Source organism: Hydractinia symbiolongicarpus, chromosome 4, assembly GCF_029227915.1.
Source record: "Hydractinia symbiolongicarpus strain clone_291-10 chromosome 4, HSymV2.1, whole genome shotgun sequence".
NCBI classification, from domain to species: Eukaryota; Metazoa; Cnidaria; class Hydrozoa; order Anthoathecata; family Hydractiniidae; genus Hydractinia; species Hydractinia symbiolongicarpus.
In genome coordinates, this window is record NC_079878.1 from 18,634,107 (window position 1) to 18,655,299 (window position 21,193).

The window sequence follows — 21,193 nt, forward strand, 5'->3', positions numbered from 1 at the left end:
CAGTAGGTAGCTTGCTAACCTTCTCCGGATCAAAGTCCAATCAGTTTTTACTTCGATTACTGAACTTCGCTTCATCCCAAAGAGAACGAATTGGAAGCGCAAACAATTGTAATTAAATTTTAGCGTAAGGCACGTTATAAGAAAGTGACCCGTGATTTGTGTATCGTGAACTCACATATTCACTCACACAAGCGTATTATAATATAGGATTAATGATGAAGTGTTTATAGCGTGAACACAAATTTAACTATTCAAAGTATTAAAACCTTACTTTTCAAAATTTTTTGCATTTTCAAAACACTTTGAAACGAAACACTGAAATAAAAAATATACCCCTAATTTTAAAATAAATTTTAATATACTGTTATTATAACAAAAATGCTTGTTATTAACAATCTAATACACAATCTAATAAACATCGTAAACTAAGGTTCATGGATCGGGGGTTGTGCACATTCTTAAAATAACGTTGATGCGCAAATACACCTGTTAGTTTTAATATTCTGACCGAGATAAATTAATTCAAATCGGTTTGTTCTGAAGTATCTTGAAAGATAAAAAATAATAAGCACTAGTTTTCGCACTGTGCAGAGTACAATATGACATATATTTTAAGTTCTGATATTGTTGTCTGGTTAATTTCCAGCCGATTACACAATTTTTTTCCCTTAAATATGATTTAGTTACTTACATTGTATAGAGCTTGAAATTTTGATCAAGAAAATGTATAGAATCATGTACTTTAGATTAACGGTTTAGGAGATATTTGTGTTTAAAGTTTTTTTGATGACGGCATCATCCCGTTGGTTCCGAAACGGGCGAATTAAAATTGGCCTTAAAATGCTTTTAGGTAGAAGTCCCTAGTTCCAAGCCTTAAACGTAAAAGTGCTTCACTAATGATAATTCAGTCATTGACGTCAAAATAATGTATTAACAGCAACCGATAGCTATTTTGTCGGTAAAAAACGAGACATAAAAACATTACCTTTGAAAAAATCAGATAGACAGGCATCACTATGTAAGATAGACTAATTAATAAGGTCCGTGAAAAAATCCGCTAATGCAGGAAAACAAAGGAAAAGAGAAACCTCACTTGAATTTTAATGACGTCAGCAAGGATCTGTCAATACAAAACTTTTTGTACAATTTGTATATCCGTTGCCTTCATCGTAAAGATCTTGAAACGCTGATCAAGAAAATGTCAGGATTATGTACTTTTGACAAACGTGTATAGAAATATTAAGGTTTTAAATGTTTTCTGACAACGTTATCAACCTAGATTTGAAAGTTATAGGTGCATTGTAATGGCTTCATTAATTAAAGCTTTTGACTTTAAATTAATGTTGTTGACGTCGTGACGTTTAATTTGTCGATTAACATTTGAGACGTAACTTTTTGGCGACACCAAAGAAAAGTGAACATATCAACATTGCCCCGTACAAAGTGACAGACTAAGCGTAATAATATAATTGTTCAAGGCTTCAGCGCGATAACTAGTTTATTATTAGTGCAAAAAATCGGAAAACATGATTTCAAAATAAAACGAAATACGAAATAAATTGTAAACTTCTTTTCAAAATGTGTTTTGCAGATTTCAATCGAAGCCGGGAAAAAGTAAAAATCAAAGGGATGAACAATGAAAGTTAAATTTACCGTGACTAGTTAATTAAAAAATCAGTTAGTGTAGGTTTCTTTCTTTTGAAAAGTCAGTTTTCTAAAATGCAGAACATTTTTATAGAGATGTTTAATAGCCAACGTAGTACACATTTTTAATGAATATTCTTACGTTTAAGTCTTTAAAATACGGAAATAAAGAATTGTTTAGCGTTTTGACAAAAAGGGAGTGCATTTAACAATCTGCGTCTAAAACATTTCTATTGTGAATTGTGGCATCACTAGTATTTAGACATAGAAAACTTTAAACATAAAACTAAACCGATACACAATACTTAATTCTGAACATATTTAAAAAATTAAATAAATTAATATTATTTCACGTAAACAAAACCTGCTTTAACCAATGTACGCTCTTTAGCAATGCTAAAAAACAGCAGAACAGTGAACTAGCTTTTTGATGTATTCGTGCCAGTGTCAAATTGCTTTGGTCGTTTCTTAACTCTCTCGAGCTTGTGACTGTCCAAATTCACGGTTCCGCAAATTCCTTTTCTCTAACACAAGGTAACATAATTTTGTCGAAACACTATCTACCATGCTTCGGTTGATTTCCTTACAATTTTTCTTCTCGCTGGACAGCCTATCCGTTTCACACAAGAGGTCAGCATCAATTTAACAAATGACATCATACGTAGTGTCCGTGGTTACTTTGGCTGCTTCTAGGCCTTCCAGTATCCGGTCTAAAGCGATATTTTAGGAAAATAGAAATATATGTCTTGCACAGTCATTCGCTGTCAGTTTTGATTTAGAATTTTAAATGCTCATTTCAAATTCAAGACTTAAAAAAGTACCTTTTGTGATCATCCGCCATTTTTATACCAGGTATAGTAAATATTGACGTCACTATGAGAATAAACTTGAGTGAATAGATTTGTTCAGATAAAAATAGACATACAGAGTACACATTTGTTGTTGAAACTTAAAGAGTTTTAAGATTAATTTATAGGAAAAACTGAAAAGATATCGAGGAGAAGGGTAAGGGAGCTCAAATAATCACTTAAACAAATCTGTACGCTGTAAAAAGGTGAGATAAGCGAAGAAGCAGTAAAATTAAATAGGGAGACCTACTATGACTTGCATTTCCAATTCAAATGTTTTAAAAGAGACTTTTTCTTATTATGCTAGACAAAACTCTACAAGCCAACAAACGGTTCTTTTTTGTTGGTTTGCTAACTTACAAAGAAAACTAAACTAAATCGCCCTGGTAATAGCCAATATTACGTAGTGCAGAAGGTAACGAGCCGTCTGCCAATAGACGCGCGCAAGATGCTACATGAAATTTTGTTGCACACCAAGAAGAAAGTGATGAGCAAACTGCTAATATGCGTGCTCTAGATGCTCAAATTACTTTCTGTAACTATTCTGTCAGGCATGATATTCCAAAAATAATTAAAGTCATTTTTTCATATTAGTATTTTTATGAGTTCCCTTCTCTTTTATTTTAGGTTATAGCACAAATACATGCTTTTCCGTCGCGTGTTTCGTTGAGCGAATTATTTCTTGGTTATGGAGATAATTTACGAACTAAAAGTCAGGGCAATAATATCATGGGATTGATTTGCTGATCCTAAATGCGCACCACATCATTTTGACAAGCTAAGTTGTCCCTTTTGTTATTGTTTTAACATCTATTTTTGTTAGTAGAATCTTAAATTAAACTAAGTGTTCCAAAATTTTTATGACATTTTGTTAGTCTTAATATCAGGAAAAAACGACAGAAAAATAGGTATTTTAATGACGTTATCAAAAATATTCTTAGAAAATTTATATATATTTATACGGACTTATCGACTAGTGCCTGTGTCTGTCTGTAACAGTCAAAGTGGATGTGTTCGTTTTTCTTTGATGTAGCTGAAAAAAATGTCTTAAATATGAAATCTCACGACGAATAATATAATCTAAATATAATTTATTATTATAAATACTAGCTGAATTCCCGTGGAAGAATCCACTGAATCTCTCATTAAACCGATGTAAGGGATACCAGACAAAAACATACAACACAGTAATCTGAATTTTCAAAACCCACATTTCAACCTCGACCCCGGGCTCTTTGTCTATTTTATAACGGGATGGCAAAAAAAGAAAAAAGCCCTGCCTCTGAGGTTGCTCACAATCTGCATTATTCATGTTTATAACCGCTGAAACAAAACGTCTCAAAATATAAGCATATGCAACAACAACAACAACAAAATTATTATAAAATAAAAATGGAAAATGTCCAAAAAAATCAAAGGTGTCTAACAACCGTTACGTAAAAAGCGAAATACGCTAAAACTATATACTTGCTTTGCCATTCCAGAATTACACCAGGGAAAAAAAGGATACCAAGCATAAAAAAAATCCATCATTTTTCGTTAAGTCATACAAAATCAGCTATTCAGTCTATTGCATACGGCAAACCTTTCAAAATTTTACTCAAAATATAAGAAATTAATAGTTGAAAATACATAAAAGAGAAATATAAAAACTTGTGAGGTGAAATCCCTAATTTAGCAAAAATGTTCTTAAAATCAAAAAATGTCAAATGTCAAATCGCATACCCCCCACACAAAACTTACACAAAAGATAAAGAAAAACAGCTTGCAAGGTGTAAAATCTAGTTCATAGAAATTTACAACAACAACACTAACTAAACCGACAGTAACAACACAACAATAACAACGTCAGAAATAACGCATCTCAAATATGTACATCTTATCAGTGTTTACGTTGAAAACCTTCAATATTTTAATCTAAAGTGTCAAAAAAGCAGGCTTGCGAAAGTTAGCACAAATCAACAAAAAAAGTTCTTTACGCATTTCAAATATTTTCTTTTTCCTTAGAGTTTATACAAAAATATGAAAAAGCCATAGTTTGGAAAACATCAAATTTAAATCTAGAAAACTCAGTCATTCCGGTTGCATACCATCCTCCCCCAAAAAAATTTACACAAAATGTAAAAATCAACCGATTAACAACCAAAATTAATTTTTTTTTGGTATGATGATCCATACTGCTCTTTAACAGACATTTTAAATCGAAGTGTAAATTTCAAATTAACAAAGATCCTTATTTTACAGTTCTTTCTCACAAAAATTTACACAAAACGTATTGTCTTTGGAATAATTGGATAAAACCTTTGTGTTTTTACAAAAGTTGAACATGAAATATAAAAAAAATAAAACAAAACAAAAAAGTTTCAGTCATAACATTCAGAAACTTTTGATCATCACCAAATAAAAGAAAAAAGTTGAAAGTAAAGTACAGAAATCTAGATATATATTTTATGAGTTCAAGCTTTGATATCGGTGTCGAAAATACTGTCGAAAGAACTAATTTTTGTTGATTTTAAAGTTACTCCGTGAAAGTTGTTCTCCTTTCACATTTCAGAAGAAAATATTGTAAAATACTCAACAAAAACAAAAATGTGAAACCGTGGAATTTTTTTTTAGCAAAAGTGACATTACATACAGTTCTTCCACTACAGTTTACACCAGATTTGAAAAACAGCATTTTGCAACGAACATTATAATCATACCACACTTTCTTACAAAACTTAACCCAAAAGGTAAGAAACCAGTCATATTGGTATTATACATGCTGGATCATGTTTAACAGGAAATGTCAAAAAAATAAATAAACAGACAGACAGACAGACAGACAAACAGACAGACAGGAAGCTCTGTATTATTATAAAGATAGCATCTAGGTCATTTCTGTTAGGAGGAATAGAGCTGAATTTTGAGGAAGGGACAATGCAGCGTGATCCCATCGCTATGGCTGTTTTTGCCATTACCATAATTTCCGTGATATTCATGATTATGGAGGTAGTCAACGAAACAAGACAGTAGCTTATGCTGATGATGTTACTTCTGCTGGAGAGCTGTTCAGTCTAAGATGTTGGTCGAATCAACTCTGCTTACTGGGATCAAAGTTTGGATATTTTCCGGAGGTAACAAAATCTTGGTTAATAGTAAAGAACGTAATTAAAAAAGCAAATCTGGTTTTCAGTAATAGCAATGTGAACATCACAATAGCAGGTTAAAGACATCTTGTTGCTGTTCTTGGATCGTGTGTGTCGAAAGATAATATCAGAAATTGGTGCAAATCCGAAAGAGCAAACAGCATGCAGCCTACAGCTGTTTGGTAAGTGGATACATGTATAAACTTACTTACTGTGTGCATAATTCTAAAACATTGGCAGTTATTTGCAAGAAGTGGATAATATCATTTTGTTAGAATTTATTCCTGTGTTGACTGGAGGTATCAAATGTTCGGAAATGGAAAAACGATTGCTGTCCCTGCCTCCGAAATTGGGTGGTTTAGGATCCCGACGTTTTCAGATTTTTTGCGAGATTGAATATTCCAACTCTATCATGATGACAGAAGATTTAATAAGATCCGACATTGTAGAGCCGATTCGTAAATTGTCAGCTGCAAATGCTGCTGCTGAGATGCGAAAATGAGGTGAGAAAGGAAGTAAGAAATGAAGAGAAGTTGTCACATATTAGAGAAAGTTTGGATGCAGAAAAAAAGCGTTTAAATGACTTGAATGGTGAAAGGGAAGCATCCATCTGGTTGACAACATTGCCTTTAGAAGATGAAGAATACGTGTGAACTAAGAAACAGTTGTGGGATCTCCTTGGTATCTGATATGGTTGAGAGCTTTCAAGGCTGCCTGAATTGTGTGAATGTGGATCGAGATTTAATATTCAACATGCTCATTCTGTAAAGAAAATTCTGAAATGCTATGAGATGAATGAAAAGGAAAAAAAAGACTGTACAATGAGCGCGTGCTTTCAGTTGAGCATGGTAGCTTCACTTCGGTTGTTTTCGCTGCAACTGGTGGTATGAGTCGTGAATGGAGACATTCATTTAAACCATTCTTTGAGTTGATTGCCGAGAAAAGGAACCAGAGATAGGATTTGATAGCTTGCTGTGTAAAAAGAAAAAACTGTTTTTCATTAATTAATTTCATTGTACATTGCAGTCGGTCAATATACCATTCTACTCGGGCTACTTAAGGCCAGTCCATTTTTATACGAAGGTCATATTCAATATCTCAAGTTATAAAGAATCTGGCATAATTTATTGGCCACCATATCGTTATATGAATAGTAAAACGCAGAATTTAATTTTTCCGAGACATTTTGATGACGTCATGCGCCAAAAACGTGCTTTTCCCGCGCTTTCTTTGAAGCGGTTTTCCGCGTCATTGAACAACTACAATTTTTGCGACAAAGGGTGTAAAAGCGCGTCTTACGTGGTCTATTTACAGGATAACCCTGTCGTAAGTTTATATACATCGCCAAAATGTCGAAAACGCGCATTCTAGTAAATCTAAAGCTATTTTTGAAATTGACAACGTCATATCTTCGCGGGAGGTAAATATCTCAATTTGATACAGAGTATTCGAAAGACACTTCGCGTTTTACTATTCATATAATGATATGGTGGCCAATGAATTATGCCACAATCTTTATAACTTGAGTTATTGAAAATGACCCTGAAATAAAAAAGGACTGAGCTTAAGTAGCCCGAGTAATGAAGGTTTGGCGAGTACGACAGGACACAATGCTGACGATATAATGTTATCTTTCCAAGTTTAATGTCTCCAGTTAAATTATATGTTTCATTGTAAAAGTTTTTACTGACTGGTTTATGCCGTAGCCAAAATATATGTTTGTTTGTTTGTTTTTTTAAAAAAAATTAAAATAATGATGTCATTACAATGTACTTAAAACTTCGATACCAAATAACTTGGAAACGGGGTGGTGACGTCAGTCATTTTTCACTGCGTGGCAACTAGGGACAAGCTGGGACCAAATTGAGTAAGTTTCCCAAATTTGTGTTTCCAAATCCATTTTGTAATGACCGGGTTGATGACGTCATTAAAAGCCTTTAAACCTCAATATCTCTGTAACTGTTCGTCAAAAGTACATGATCCTATACATTTTCTTCATCAGCGTGTCAACATCTTTACGATAAAGGCAACGGATATACAAATTTTTTTAAAAAAAATATATTTGCTTTGTTGGGACTTTACTGACGTCAGCAAAATTTTTAAACTCTTTTATCTCGTTAACTGTCCGTTAAAAGCATGTGATCATATACATTTTCTTAATCAGCGTCAACTCTGCATAATAGACGCAACGCTAGACAAATTTCTTAAAAAAAAAATGACAGTAAAATTTGAGTAAACTAAAAATTGTCCACTGTATTGATTTATTGACTACTTATTGACTCCCCAGGCTTTTTTGCTAACGTTGATTAGCACTGGAGAAGAAAAAAAGTTCGGGTTTTTATCATGCATGATTATTTATATAAAAAAAACTTCCCTAATAATAGTTTAACTCCAAGCCAAATTCTGATGTGTGCATTTTATTATAAGAATTCTAAACACATGTGTTTCGCACAAAATAAAACTTCCGTTTCTTGAAGTATTCAACTTTTACTTACTTTCCAAATTTGAATAGTAATTTTTGCACATTTGAAAATTTTTTTTACACATCATAGCATCTCCAACAGGGAGAAAAGGCCAGTACATGTTTGTGTACTATACAAGGTTACAATAAAAACAATGTCAGTCACTGTAAAAAAGTAGAAAGTGTGGGTAACATAAGCAATAACCCATTTACCAAAAGGTAAGTTTGAAGAAGTATTAAAAAACAATGACACTTTTAAGAAAGAAAAAAACTGTTGCTGTTGTGTTTGTTAAAAAGATGACGAAAATGGGAAAATATTTATTTATTTATAGTTACTATATACACTATTGAGAATATGTTATGTTCGTAACCTGCACTCTTTGTAAAAACAAACAGTTTAGTAAATTACCTGATCAGAAAATAAAATTGTTTCCAGGGCCATTAAGCAACTTAGTGCCACTTAATTCAATTCCCCTATATGTTTACAGATTGTCCCTTTGCAGAAAAAGGCCCAGGTGACAGGTTTACTTGTCACTGAAAGCAGATTAGCAAAGACAAAACAAAGCTGCCTGTACTCATCTCTTGTAATTCAGCATTTTAAGCGTTAGCAAATAATAATTACCGCACTATTTCCGCACTTTTTAAAATATTACGGCAGTTTCTCCAAATAAAGCCTTTCAGTTTTAGCGTATGTTAGGTTTTGTTCGTGAAATGTGATTTCTTATGTTTATATAAGTTTATAAGCTCTAATTTTTTATTTAAAAAAACAGCAGCCGCAAAAAAAAAAACAAAAAAAAAACTTGAAATACCTTTTATTTTCAAACAAAAGTTTCATTAACTTAGTAAAAAGTTGTGTTTACTACGCGTGAAATCGCTTCGTTATTCTGACCCTTTGCTATTTTAAAAGGATTTGAAATTATTACGTTTTTTAGTTCAGAAAGTGTAGTGTGCTGGCGGTGGTAGTAGTATTAATTTACTTAAACATTCGAATTTAACTGCCTAAAAACATGCCAAATTGCGCCGCCATCAACTACACTAACAGAACTGGTAATAATAAATCAAAAGAAAATGTTGACGGTGTTGCAGTTTTCTTCAAAATTCCCAGCGCAGAGAAAAAAAGAGCTTCGAAAAAGATGGTCACATAACATTTTAGAAGAACTGGCCCCTTGCCTAAGGATTCAGGATTTTATATATGTTCCACGCACTTTGAGGCAGACTGGTTTGAAAGAGAACCTCAGGCAATTACCTGATTTACGTAAATCATTTGATTTTGTATGTATCAGCCAAACAAATGCTTCTTTCGTATTTGTTTATCAAAATAAAAAGATACAAGCTCGGTATAAACTTCGTGTTCGTAACGAACAATTACATACCAAGCCAATAAAAATTATATTTTACACAATGATAATGCTTTCTTTTAACATTAATGATTTCCTAATAACTTCGTTTCGTTGTTTCATTTTTTTTCAAACTTACTTTGACTTTCAAATTCAAAAATTATGCACCTCACAACAAGTAAATGTTTTCTTCGTGGCATGCATGTCTTGACAGACGGGGGTAATGACAACAATTCGAAAATATCTATCGGCTTTAGAGTATTTATTGCGGATTGCCCATAAAGCACACGATGGTATGTCGTTCTGAACATCTTTTTCTAATCGGTTATAAACCCATCAAATCTATAATACATGTTTTTCCTAAAATAGGAAATTTAAAATTTACCCCCTGTTGACGTAAACTCATTGAGAGCACATCTCACTATAGTATTTCTTCATTAGAACGCATCTTCGGTATTCTATTATTTTTAATCACTTTATCATTGTTGCTTTCCGGGCCTTCTTCATTGAATTTCAAAGATGCAGTTGCATAAAATATTTCGGATGGAGAGCAAGATGTTTTTTTCACAAAAGATTGTGTTGAAAAGTTTATTGTAAAGAGCTTGGTGAGAAACTCTTTATCACGTTGTGCGTATGGAAAATGTATTTCCTTTTTTATCGGACTTTTTATTTTTAACGCGATTCAATTTAACAATTTCAATTAATTGAAGACAGAAGGATGTTAAAGATATAAAATGGATATCACTTCAGTCATGATTATAAATATGAAAGACTTTATATTTGGCGAAATTATTTGTACTTTCAAAGTAGTCGTCAGGAATTTCATTATTATCTTTGCAGCACAAACTCATCGGTCTGCAGTGATCACCTCATTTACACCAATTATTGTTTCCAATTCGATTGCCTTCTTTTTGTATAACTTCGTCTTCATGGTTTGAACTTAAAAATTTATCTTGCTCTTCCAACGACATTTCAGGCTCAAAACTTAATGACTTTAGAGCCGAAATGTCTGGAACAGTGTTTTCTTCGTCACTAGACAAGAAACTATGATGCATTTTTTTGTTTCTTATTCGAAAGTCTGTTGCATTATAAGCACCAACATAGGGCCTCGTCTAGCAGGCGCAATATTTTGAACTATAAAACGTCATATTCAAATTAGAACCCAGTCTTTTTTATTTTGACGCGCTTTTTTCAAAAAACTAAGTTTTTACGGAGATACGAACAGGGAATATAGGTATTTAGATTTTATAAGTTCAAATACAAATACGTAGTCGAAAAATTTTTTTTCACATTTTTGAGGTTACTTCCCCTTTAAATCTATTTAATAATATATGAAGGACGGGCGACCCCATTGATCTTTCCGCAGGCCACCGAGTAGTTTAAAACCAACACAGGAAGTAAAATAGGTTTTTAAATTATTTTTTTCGATGATTTCCTTATTTACCACAGAAAACTGTTATATTTATAATAACTAAAAATTATAACATGCAATAAAAAATGTCAGTTCAAATGCATAAATAAACAATAAGATAAATAATATATAAACGTATGTTTTAAATCTGATAATTACCAAATATTTTGAGTTAATCATTTAAGCACTAGACAGAATAAGTTCACGAAAACGCTAACGCAATAACTACTCCACTCTGTAACCGAAAATATCACCCGATATGTAAATGGTGATTGAGCTTGCTTTAACTAAAGACGATATTTTCAGCACAGTGTACCGAGTTATTGTAATTTTTCAAACAATCTATATTAGATTAAAATAAAAAGGTTTGTTTAGTTTTTTTTTATACTGTAATATAATTTACTACTGTCGTTAACACTTGAGGTAAAAATTCGAAAATTAGAAAGTCCCTATAGACTAAAGCCGTGTAAACAAAATAATCTGTAAAGTTGAAAAACAAATAAAGTTTAGTCACAGGTAATATTGCATTAAATTTTTTCAATTAGCTGGACTTCGACGATTTTTATATAGACTAGTAACTAAAGAGCTGAAGAAACAAGTTGGAAAATGAGAGAGGACATATTTGTGTACATTTGGGTCACTGCTGACGTCATCAAAATTCAAATGGCGGATCTTTTTCATTGTTCTTCTGCCTAAATGGATTTTTCCATGTGCGTTATTGACTAGTTCAAACTAATCTAGCAAACTCACCGGCGAAAATTATTTTAGCATTTTCGACAGCGTGCCTAAATCTATTACTTTTAGCGTGTCATAACTATGCGTTCGAGAGCGCTAATTTTTGCGAATTTTTAAAAGTAAAATAACCCTGGTACATACAACAGAAATTTTCTTCACAAAAATCACTTTACAAAAATTAATGCGCTTAAGGTAGGGTAAGAAATCTTTAACAGACAAAATATTGCAAATAGTCGAGAGATATTTAAGGAAAAAATTGAAGGGTATTGAAGAGAATAACATTTGAGAAAGTTTTAAGGATGTGGCCAGCCTGATACATGAAACAACTTACAGAAAGTATAAAAAAAACACTAACCTGCGGGTAAGGCATAAATGCTTTTCGGTAAGTCTATAAAATATTTATGATGTAATGCGTCTGATGCAGATATCCTATTGGTCGGTTCAAGCTAAGGAAAAAAACACCAGAGGTAACATGACAAAAAACAGTCCTTTGCAAAACCCTATGCAAAACACTTGAGTCCAAGCTAACCTGTAACATTTTATCAGCCATCTCAGACGCATATTGGATGATACGTAGCCGCGGTACTTGATTGGATAACTTTTGCTTCGGATACTTTACAAAGTCGTCTAAAAACAAAACACATCTCTTGGTATTTTTTAAAATTTTAAGCAGGATAAAAAAAAAGAAAAAAAAGAAGCGTCATTTAAATTGTGATTACGTCAGCGACCAATCAAAATTAGAATTTTGTTTTCACGTTAGGGTTGTGTAGAGCTTAAACTGCTGATCAAGAAAATGTATATGATCATGTGCTTTTGATGAGCGGTTAATGAGATATAAGGGTTTAAAAATTTTGCTGACGTCAGCAACGGCCTGTGAAAACCTAAAATATTTTTTTAGAAATTTGTATACCTGTTGCCTTTATCGTATAGATCTTGAAACGCTGATCAAGAAAATGTATAGGATTATGTACTTTTGACAAACGGTTACGGAGATATGGTGGTTTAAATGATTTTTGATGACGTCATCAACCCGTCCATTCCGAGACGGATTCGGGGACCCAGGTTTGGAAAAATTACCGTAAAATTGCCGTAACGTCAGAAAATTTAGACAGGCAAGCATCATATTAGACATGCATTTTTCGGCAACATCAAAGGAAAATAAACACACTTTGCCTGTTACGGAGACACACACACAGTCTCTGTATTATTATATAGAAGATTTTACAGTTCGAACCTTAACTTGGTGCGTTGGGTACTGTGGACGACAGAAAAAAAAAATAATTATTTGTTGTACCGAATTAAGTGTGCGATAATTCCATTTTGTTTGTAGCTATGCATTTTATCATTCCCCTTCTGTTTTAATTTCATGTTTAAAAGAAGCATATGGAAGATTGCCGTATAAATATGTATTTTCTCTAGTTAGCCATATATAGTTATATCTTCTCTCAGTTAACCAGCTAAATTTGAAAAGATGGAGAATTTGTTGCATATGAATGGGTTTGGATTCATAGCTAGGATTGCTCTGTATAAGTATGTATTTTCTCTTGCTAATTATATATAATTAAATCTTCTTTCAGTTAACTAGCAAATTTAGAAAGAGGAATTATCATATCAACTTTTAGAAACAGTTTGTAGAATCTGTTGATCAAAATGGGCTTGGATTGAATGAGTTAAAATTTTGCGTGAAATAACAGACGTATACGGGTATTATATAGATATACTAGTCGAAATCCCGTGGAAGAATCCACTAAATCTCTCATTGAATCCATGTTAGGGATACCCAACAAAAACATATAACATAGTAATTCTTTAAACTCATAATCTGCATTATTTACTCACACCTTTAGGTTGGTGAGTGTTTCAAAGGCAACTTCGGGAACGAAAAGTTTTTAGATGGCGCGCCGTTTTTACATTTTTGCGCAATGCGCGCTTCTATCGCACCCACAGGTCCAGACCTCCGCACATGTTGGATCTGCCAAAAGTTTGGCTGGTAAGCTCTGTTATTTTGAAACTCGTTGCACGTTGTTGAAGTTGATTTGGTTTTTATATACTTTGTTGTGGATTTTTGGTATGTATTAGTCTTTCAACTATGGTTTCAGATTGATTATCACGTCATTTTGGAGAAATGTTATTGTTAACACAAGGTTTCTCTTCATTGTAGACAACAACATTGTTGGTTATGTCGCCAACTTATCACCCATGAAGTCGTATGCCAGAGATAAAAACAAGACGTTTTTCGACTTCAATTTAATACAGTTGAAGAAAGAAACCAGAGTAGTGTGTTTTTCGCCTGAAAAGCGAAAGTTATTCTCAGAAATCAGTACCAGTGAAGATGGATCAGGATGTGAAATAAAGAAATATAAAAGAGGTAATGGTGACGACATCATTATAAATGACTGGTCATCAATAAAGAAGGCTAAACTTTCTTTCACGGCACCGATAATAGCCAAGAAGTATCTTACCATTGCCCAGATCAACAATGAATGTTCCTTGCATGATTTGGTGAACACTGAGGCATGTCTTTACAATTTATCCAACGAAAAGTTAGTTGAAAAAAATGGTATAACAATTCGTTTGAAACAAGCCAGCATCAACGACAAGACTGATATTATCCCCATTACAATATTTCGAGACCTTGTTGACAAGGTTGAAGACAAAACTGTCTATTGTTTTGGAAATCTTCGGGTTTCCAAATATCAATCACAGCGGTTACTGAAAACCATGGATTCTTCGACAATAACTGCGTCAGTCTCGTTGGATCCTGAAAGTTTCACCGAGAAGACCTTGTTGACTCAACATCAGCAGCTGTCACGGGTAAAATTGTTTGAGTGAATACTAAGTCGCTTTTGCCTCAATTGCGTTGCAGCATGTGCAAGCACACTGTGGAAGTAAATGAAGAAGATTTGGTTGAATGCGAAAAATGTCAAAACATCTCAGTGAAAGAACTCTGCCAAGAGAAAACTAATGTTATATTTACGTTACTGAATAGCAATATAAAAGCAAGGCAGGAATATTGTGCACCTGGCGAGATAATAACATCTTGCTTTGAAGTAACCTTGGATGATACAAAGATGGTTGCAAGAAGCATGCTGAATGTTCAGGTTCTCATGCAAGTTAATGTGTCAGACAATGTTGTAAGTTTTATGCAAAAAGAGTGAAGTTATTGTTATCTGATGATGCTCGAGTCAAACAGTTAGTTTTTTCAACAGCCTTCACCCTAGTAGTGACATTTTAAATTTTTACATTTATTATTGTGTTCATTTTTTGAGATTTTACGAGAACCAGGTTCGATTTGTTGTCTGTTGAAAATCAGTTCAGGGTTTTGCATTATTGAGATTTTTCAAATCGAATAAAAACAACCTGATTGATTCTTTCCTATTGTACGTTTGTTTTTTTCACTTCTTCAAAAAACATTGCTTGATAACAACTACAAGTGCAACGCTAATTAATATAGGGAAGAAAAACAAAACAACATAGTTGTTTATATATTTCACATAGTATATAGTTTCATGTATATATTTATCGTTTATATAATAACATTTATGAGTATCGAGTCTGAACTGTCAGCTCCTTTTCGCTTCAGTTTTTACATTGATTGTTGTGTTAAAAGTGCTTGCGACTTTTGAGGATTCAAACCTGAAGTACCAGTTTTCAACTCTTTTTGTTACTACTTTTGTTGTGTTACGTTTGCAAGATTTCGAGAAATTTCGAAAAGGCGAGTTCCTACTTTTTGTAAATCCTTCCCTTTCAAAGTGATATTTTCGTTGTTGTTTCTTTCATTAAAATTTGTGTACATTCATGTTTACTTCGTGAATTTTAAGTCGAAGCAAAAGTATTCATTGATTGATAGATTGATCGATTCGCACGCATAAGGAACACATGATGGACTTTAGTATCGTTTTTTTTTTCAGTATTCCATTTTTTCGCTCAATCTGTGTTTTTATATTAGTATTATTATACTCGATTTGGGTATTCTTCTGTTATTTATGGTTTTAGTTTGTCGAAAGACAAAAGAAAATGTTGAAGTTGTTTTATAGTCTTTTATTTCCATTCAGTCTATTTCCCTCTAAATGCAAGCACTGTTGCTGCCCCCCTTACGATAAAACTCTCACTAAGCTCAGAAAAATCTAAAAAAAATCCTCTTTCAACTGCCAGAATGTCATAGTCTACCCGTAAACCATTTCTCTGCGTTCTCGTGGTCTACTAAGTCTGATAGCAAACCCTTGTACGAACCGCGCTTCGAATAGAGAACTGGGAATGAAAACATTGAGAGAGCGCCAGCAGCCATGCCCATATATATACGTTCTTATGCGCATGCGTCGAACCTTAACATCTTCAGAATCTTATAGAAGGAAAATTTGACAATAGAACCAGAGGAACGCAGTAAGTCCGGGTCATTGAGTATGCTAGAATGTCAGGGTCAAAAGCGTGTGAGTGTTCAAACCGCCCCGCTTTCTTGTTCTATATTTATACCCGCTGAAATAAAACGTTTACAAATATAAGCAGGTGCAACAAAAAATATAAAATAAAATTAAAATAAAATTTCCAACAAAATCGAAGGTGTTTAAAAACAGTTATGGAAAAAAGCTAAATCTGCTAAAATTATATACTTGCTTTGCCATGCCAGAAGTACAGCAGGAAAAATAGTATCCCATTAAAAAAACCCAACATATTTTGTTAAGTCATGCAAAAAAGGTTATTACAGAATTTCAACAATGTACAGTTTGGAACGCATCATACCAAATCAGATATTCAGTCTATTGCATACAAATTTTACTCGAAATATAAGAAATCAACAGTTAACAACACATAAAGCGAAACATAAAAACTTGAATTATTTTGGCATATAATATATCTACCGTAATATTATTAATATTAAAAGAACCGTTTGCCTTATAGACCCAAACTGATAATCAAGAAAATCAATTATTTTGATCTTATGTATCAAGAAAACAACGCAAACGTGCCGTTCATGATAACAATTGAGCGTGTTGAAAGTGAGAAATCGAATATTTCAAACGATCGTAACGTAACAGATGTAAACATTGATTTAACTGTGTTTACATTAGGTTTATTATAACGACATTAACACTGAATCACCCACTTCGTAGCGTCAAAAACAATAATAACGGAATATTTACTCTTTACAATTTATAAAATTCTTCTCTAACATATCCTCCAGCTCAAGACACAAGGAACTTAATATTTAAGGGAAAATTTAGCTCTGAAAGTTAAAACGGCTGAAAAATCGGCTAAATTCATTTCTCTACCAGATAATCTAAACAACACACCTGCTTTTATTTCGCTTTCTCACTAGGTAGCTTGCTAGCCTTCTCTGGATAAAAGTTTAATCAGTTTATTACTTAGAATACTAAACTTCGATTCATCCCAAAGAGACGAATTGAAAATGTATACAAATGTCTGATACATTTCCAATCTGTTCTCTTTGTGACGGTATATTATTGTATGTTTTTCTTCTTTTTAAAAAAAATTCTGACAACAACATCAACTTTTATACTTGTTCGACAACAACATTCGAATTATTTTCATATTCGAATGTGGTAGTTTTTTTTATAAAAGTAAGCAACCTCGGTCCCAGAACACAAAAATTGAAAATAAAGAAGAACAAATCTATCTCCATCCATCCATCCATCCATCCATCCATCCATCCATCCATCCATCCATCCATCCATCCATCCATCCATCCATCCATCCATCCATCCATCCATCCATCCATCCATCCATCCATCCATCCATCCATCCATCCATCCATCCATCCATCCATCCATCCATCCATCCATCCATCCATCCATCCATCCATCCATCCATCCATCCATCCATCCATCCATCCATCCATCCATCCATCCATCCATCCATCCATCCATCCATCCATCCATCCATCCATCCATCCATCCATCCATCCATCCATCCATCCATCCATCCATCCATCCATCCATCCATCCATCCATCCATCCATCCATCCATCCATCCATCCATCCATCCATCCATCCATCCATCCATCCATCCATCCATCCATCCATCCATCCATCCATCCATCCATCCATCCATCCATCCATCCATCCAGCGTCTCTCTCAGTCCTAACTTCCTTGTCTCTGATTGCCGAAATTATAATGAATTAAAATTAATTTGACAAGTTGATCTTCTGCTAATGCCGACAGTATTAAATCAGACAACGCTGTTTTCTTTTTATTTGTAGACATTAGTTTCAGCCAATAATAACTCTTGCTCCCTGCGATTAAACAAACAAACAAACAAAAACCTTTCTATCAGGTTATAAACCTAAAGTAAAACCTCTGTTTTTTATGTATATTTAAGTTTTTATGGCATAAAAATAAACAACATAATAATTATCACGGATTGTCTGTAACAGCGATGTACCCAACGTCCTTCTCTAATGTTTATAGAATTTTGTTATCTATTTATATCTCAGCAATCACAGTGTGCATGATAAAATGAATGGTGGCAATAAGGAGGAGATAGTTGCGTGTGTCTAATTAATTGTATATTTATTCTTGATATTTTTAGCGGCGACCTGTTACTCGAAGGTAACGAAGATAAAAAAGAAAATTATTATCTATACTTTAATTTTAACATTTTTCAATATTTTTAACAGGAATTAATAATTAAGTCCTGGGCACTAGGTTGTGAAATACCTGTCAATTAAACCTAAAATGATACCTGCTATATTGTTCTATTACCGGAAGCAAATCATTTCAATGTGCTTAATGTGATTGCAAAGATATAAATAGATTAGAATTACATTCAACACAAAAGAAAAATGATCTCCAGAATTGTGTTTCAGAGAGAGAGAGAGAGAGCTCATGTTAGCAATGGCAAGCAATAGAAAGTTAAAACAATTTCACTGTGCGAAAAAAATTAAATCACGTAGTTAAAGAAGATTAGGTAGATATAGGATCGCGCATGCAGTTATATTAATGTACGCATTTTATCCCATTGTACTATTTTCTTCATTGAATGTATAAACTTTAAATTTCACAATTAATGACAGAAAATATAAAACTTATCACATAACCCGCACCACATTATAACCCGCACCAACGGTGGAAGTCGTAAAAATCAACGTATAAGCCGCGGGTTATATACCAGAAAATACGGTACATGTAAATATATTTTGGCTTAGCGATATTTGAATTTATTCTCATTTTTTGCCCACGGCTTATAGTCGGCTCTGCAAATAGAAGATATTTTCCGCTCCCCTACTTTAAAATTACTCCACTTCACAAATCAGAATCAAAATCAGACTTTACCAACTACCAGCCAATTTCCGTATTGCCATGTCTGTCCAAAATACTTGAACGCGTTGTACATCACCAACTCTCAAAGTATATTGAAAACAACTATTTGCTGAAAAACAGTCAGTTTGGTTTCCGCCGGCACAGATCAACGGAATTAACCGGTAACATCTTGGTTGATAATATTCGTAAAAACATGGACAATGGCTACCTAACATGGGTGACTTACATTGATTTAAGTAAGGCATTCGACACGGTTAGTCATTCGTTCCTCCTATCCAAATTACCATCTTACGAAATAACTGGAAAGGAATTGATTTGGTTTGAAATAGTTTTCTTTAAACTTTAAGCACTGTGTATTTTACGACGGTCACCTCTTTAGGGACTATCCAGTCTTCAGAGGAGTTCCACAAGGATAATTCTTGGACCAACGTTATTTTTATTTCACTTGAACAATATTGACACCTGCCTACGTCATTGTAGTATCTTCAAATACGCTGTAAACGCAGACATTATGTATATAAACTGAAACGACCTATCCTGTATAAATATTTTATAAACAAACAAACAAATAAAAAATAGGGTTAAAAAAAATTTCTTGCCTCTGCTGTTCAAATCTATATAATAATACGCCAGTTCTGTGTGTCTGTCTGTCACTTTTGCAAAGTGGATAAAATTTCTTTGATAAAATCTATAAAACATCGCCTATAAATTTGTTCTGTAAATTAGCAAACTTTGACGTTAAAGCAATATTGACGTCAAAGGAAAGTATATTAAGATTAGTGAAGCCATTGCATTGCACTTTTAAATTTAAGGCTTAATAATTTGGAAACGGGTGGAAATAACTGACGTCATCTCCTGTGTGGGTAACTAGGGACTACCTGGGACCAATTTGGGTAGGTTTCCCAAACCTAGGTCAGGGAATCCGTTTCGGAATGGACAGGTTAATGACGTCATCAAAAAACCTTTAAACCCTAATATTTCTGCACCTGTTTGTCAAAAGTACACGATCCTATACATTTTCTTGATCAGCCTTTCAAGATCTATACGATGAAGGCAGCAGGAGTGCAAATTTCTAAAAAAAAAATTGAGGGGTCTAGACGGGTCAGTGCTGACGTCAGCAAATTTTTTAACCTTTATATCTCATTAATCATTTATCAAAAGCACGTGATTACATACATTTTCTTGATCAGCGCTTTAAACTCCGCACTATAGAGGCAACGTAAAAACAAGGTTCTAATTTTTTGCAGTAATGGTTTCTGACGTCATCAAAATTCATATGACGCTTATTTTTCAATTTTATCCTGCCTCAGTGGATTTTTCCACGGGCTTTATCGACTATTTAATAAATAAATAAACTAAAATTTAGCTTGTTGTCCTGAATTTGTCTTAATTTTTAACAATGAGCCATTAATTTGTGAAGATGATTAGTTTTGAATTTTAAACAAAAGAAAGCACATGGTGCAATTTTAAACGTGATTTTGACACCTGCTCCCAAAACGCAGCTGCTATTCTCACAAACAGGAATCAGTGCAGTAAAAAACGAAAACTCAATGGAAGTTTTTTGTTTTGCTTTGGTAACCACGAGAATTCTTATATTTATGTTATGGTCTAGCTAGCTTTAGCTAAATATAGACAGCGAAAACTAATGTTAAAGCTAAAATACACTGTAAGTTTAAACAGACTGTTTAAATGTAAGATAAAAAACTTACCGTGTAAACAGCAAAGATGTACAACTTTTTTCGGTTTTATAAGTTTTTTTAAAAGTTGGACATGTTCAACTTTTGCTAAGTTTTTTCTATTGAAATTAACAGAATGATTAACGAGCTCCTGTTTAAACTGAAAATTTGAGCATATTTTTTAATTTCTAATCATAACCGCTTTTTTTTCTTTCAACACTTACCCTGCTGCTGCTATAACAATACCAGCAACGGAAGATTTACGTGTTTTTCTTTCGTATTCAATGTGAAAAAAGAGTTTTTTAAAAAAACTTATACATTTTATCTTAACGTGTATACAGGCACATTACTTGCAACGAAACTTAAGTTTTTTCTTACAACTAAACAGTCTGTTTAAACTTATTGTGTATTTTAGCCTTTACAGACTAATTAAAATTTTTAAAAAACACAGCTCACCAAATTTTTCTGTAAAAAAGCTTGGCCTTATTCATTAAAACAATTTTTAAAAGATTCTGAGATCAACAGATTTTCATGTTGGAGATGCAAACTTAATAAGAAGCATCTTAAAAAATATAGCTCAGAATACAATATGATACCCTCTCCTGTACCTGTGGAATTAAAAAATTTACACAATTTGAAAAGATGTGGAAAGCCAGAACATTTCCGATAATGCAC

General features: G+C 33.2%; 1 protein-coding gene across 1 annotated transcript in view; it reads right to left on the bottom strand.

Moving 5' to 3' along the window:
• Nucleotides 1–336: 336 nt before the first annotated feature.
• The window catches only part of LOC130641637 (cyclin-dependent kinase 2 homolog), a 39,489-nt gene continuing 18,632 nt past the window's right edge, over nucleotides 337–21,193 (bottom strand). Inside the window, exons 16-19 of the mRNA XM_057448517.1 lie at nucleotides 12,094–12,191; nucleotides 11,920–12,010; nucleotides 2,466–2,517; nucleotides 337–2,354 (exon numbers count right to left, since the gene is read on the bottom strand). Of these exons, the coding sequence (XP_057304500.1) occupies nucleotides 2,300–2,354; nucleotides 2,466–2,517; nucleotides 11,920–12,010; nucleotides 12,094–12,191 (296 nt within the window). The 3' untranslated portion in view covers nucleotides 337–2,299. The remainder of the gene's footprint in view (nucleotides 2,355–2,465; nucleotides 2,518–11,919; nucleotides 12,011–12,093; nucleotides 12,192–21,193) is intronic.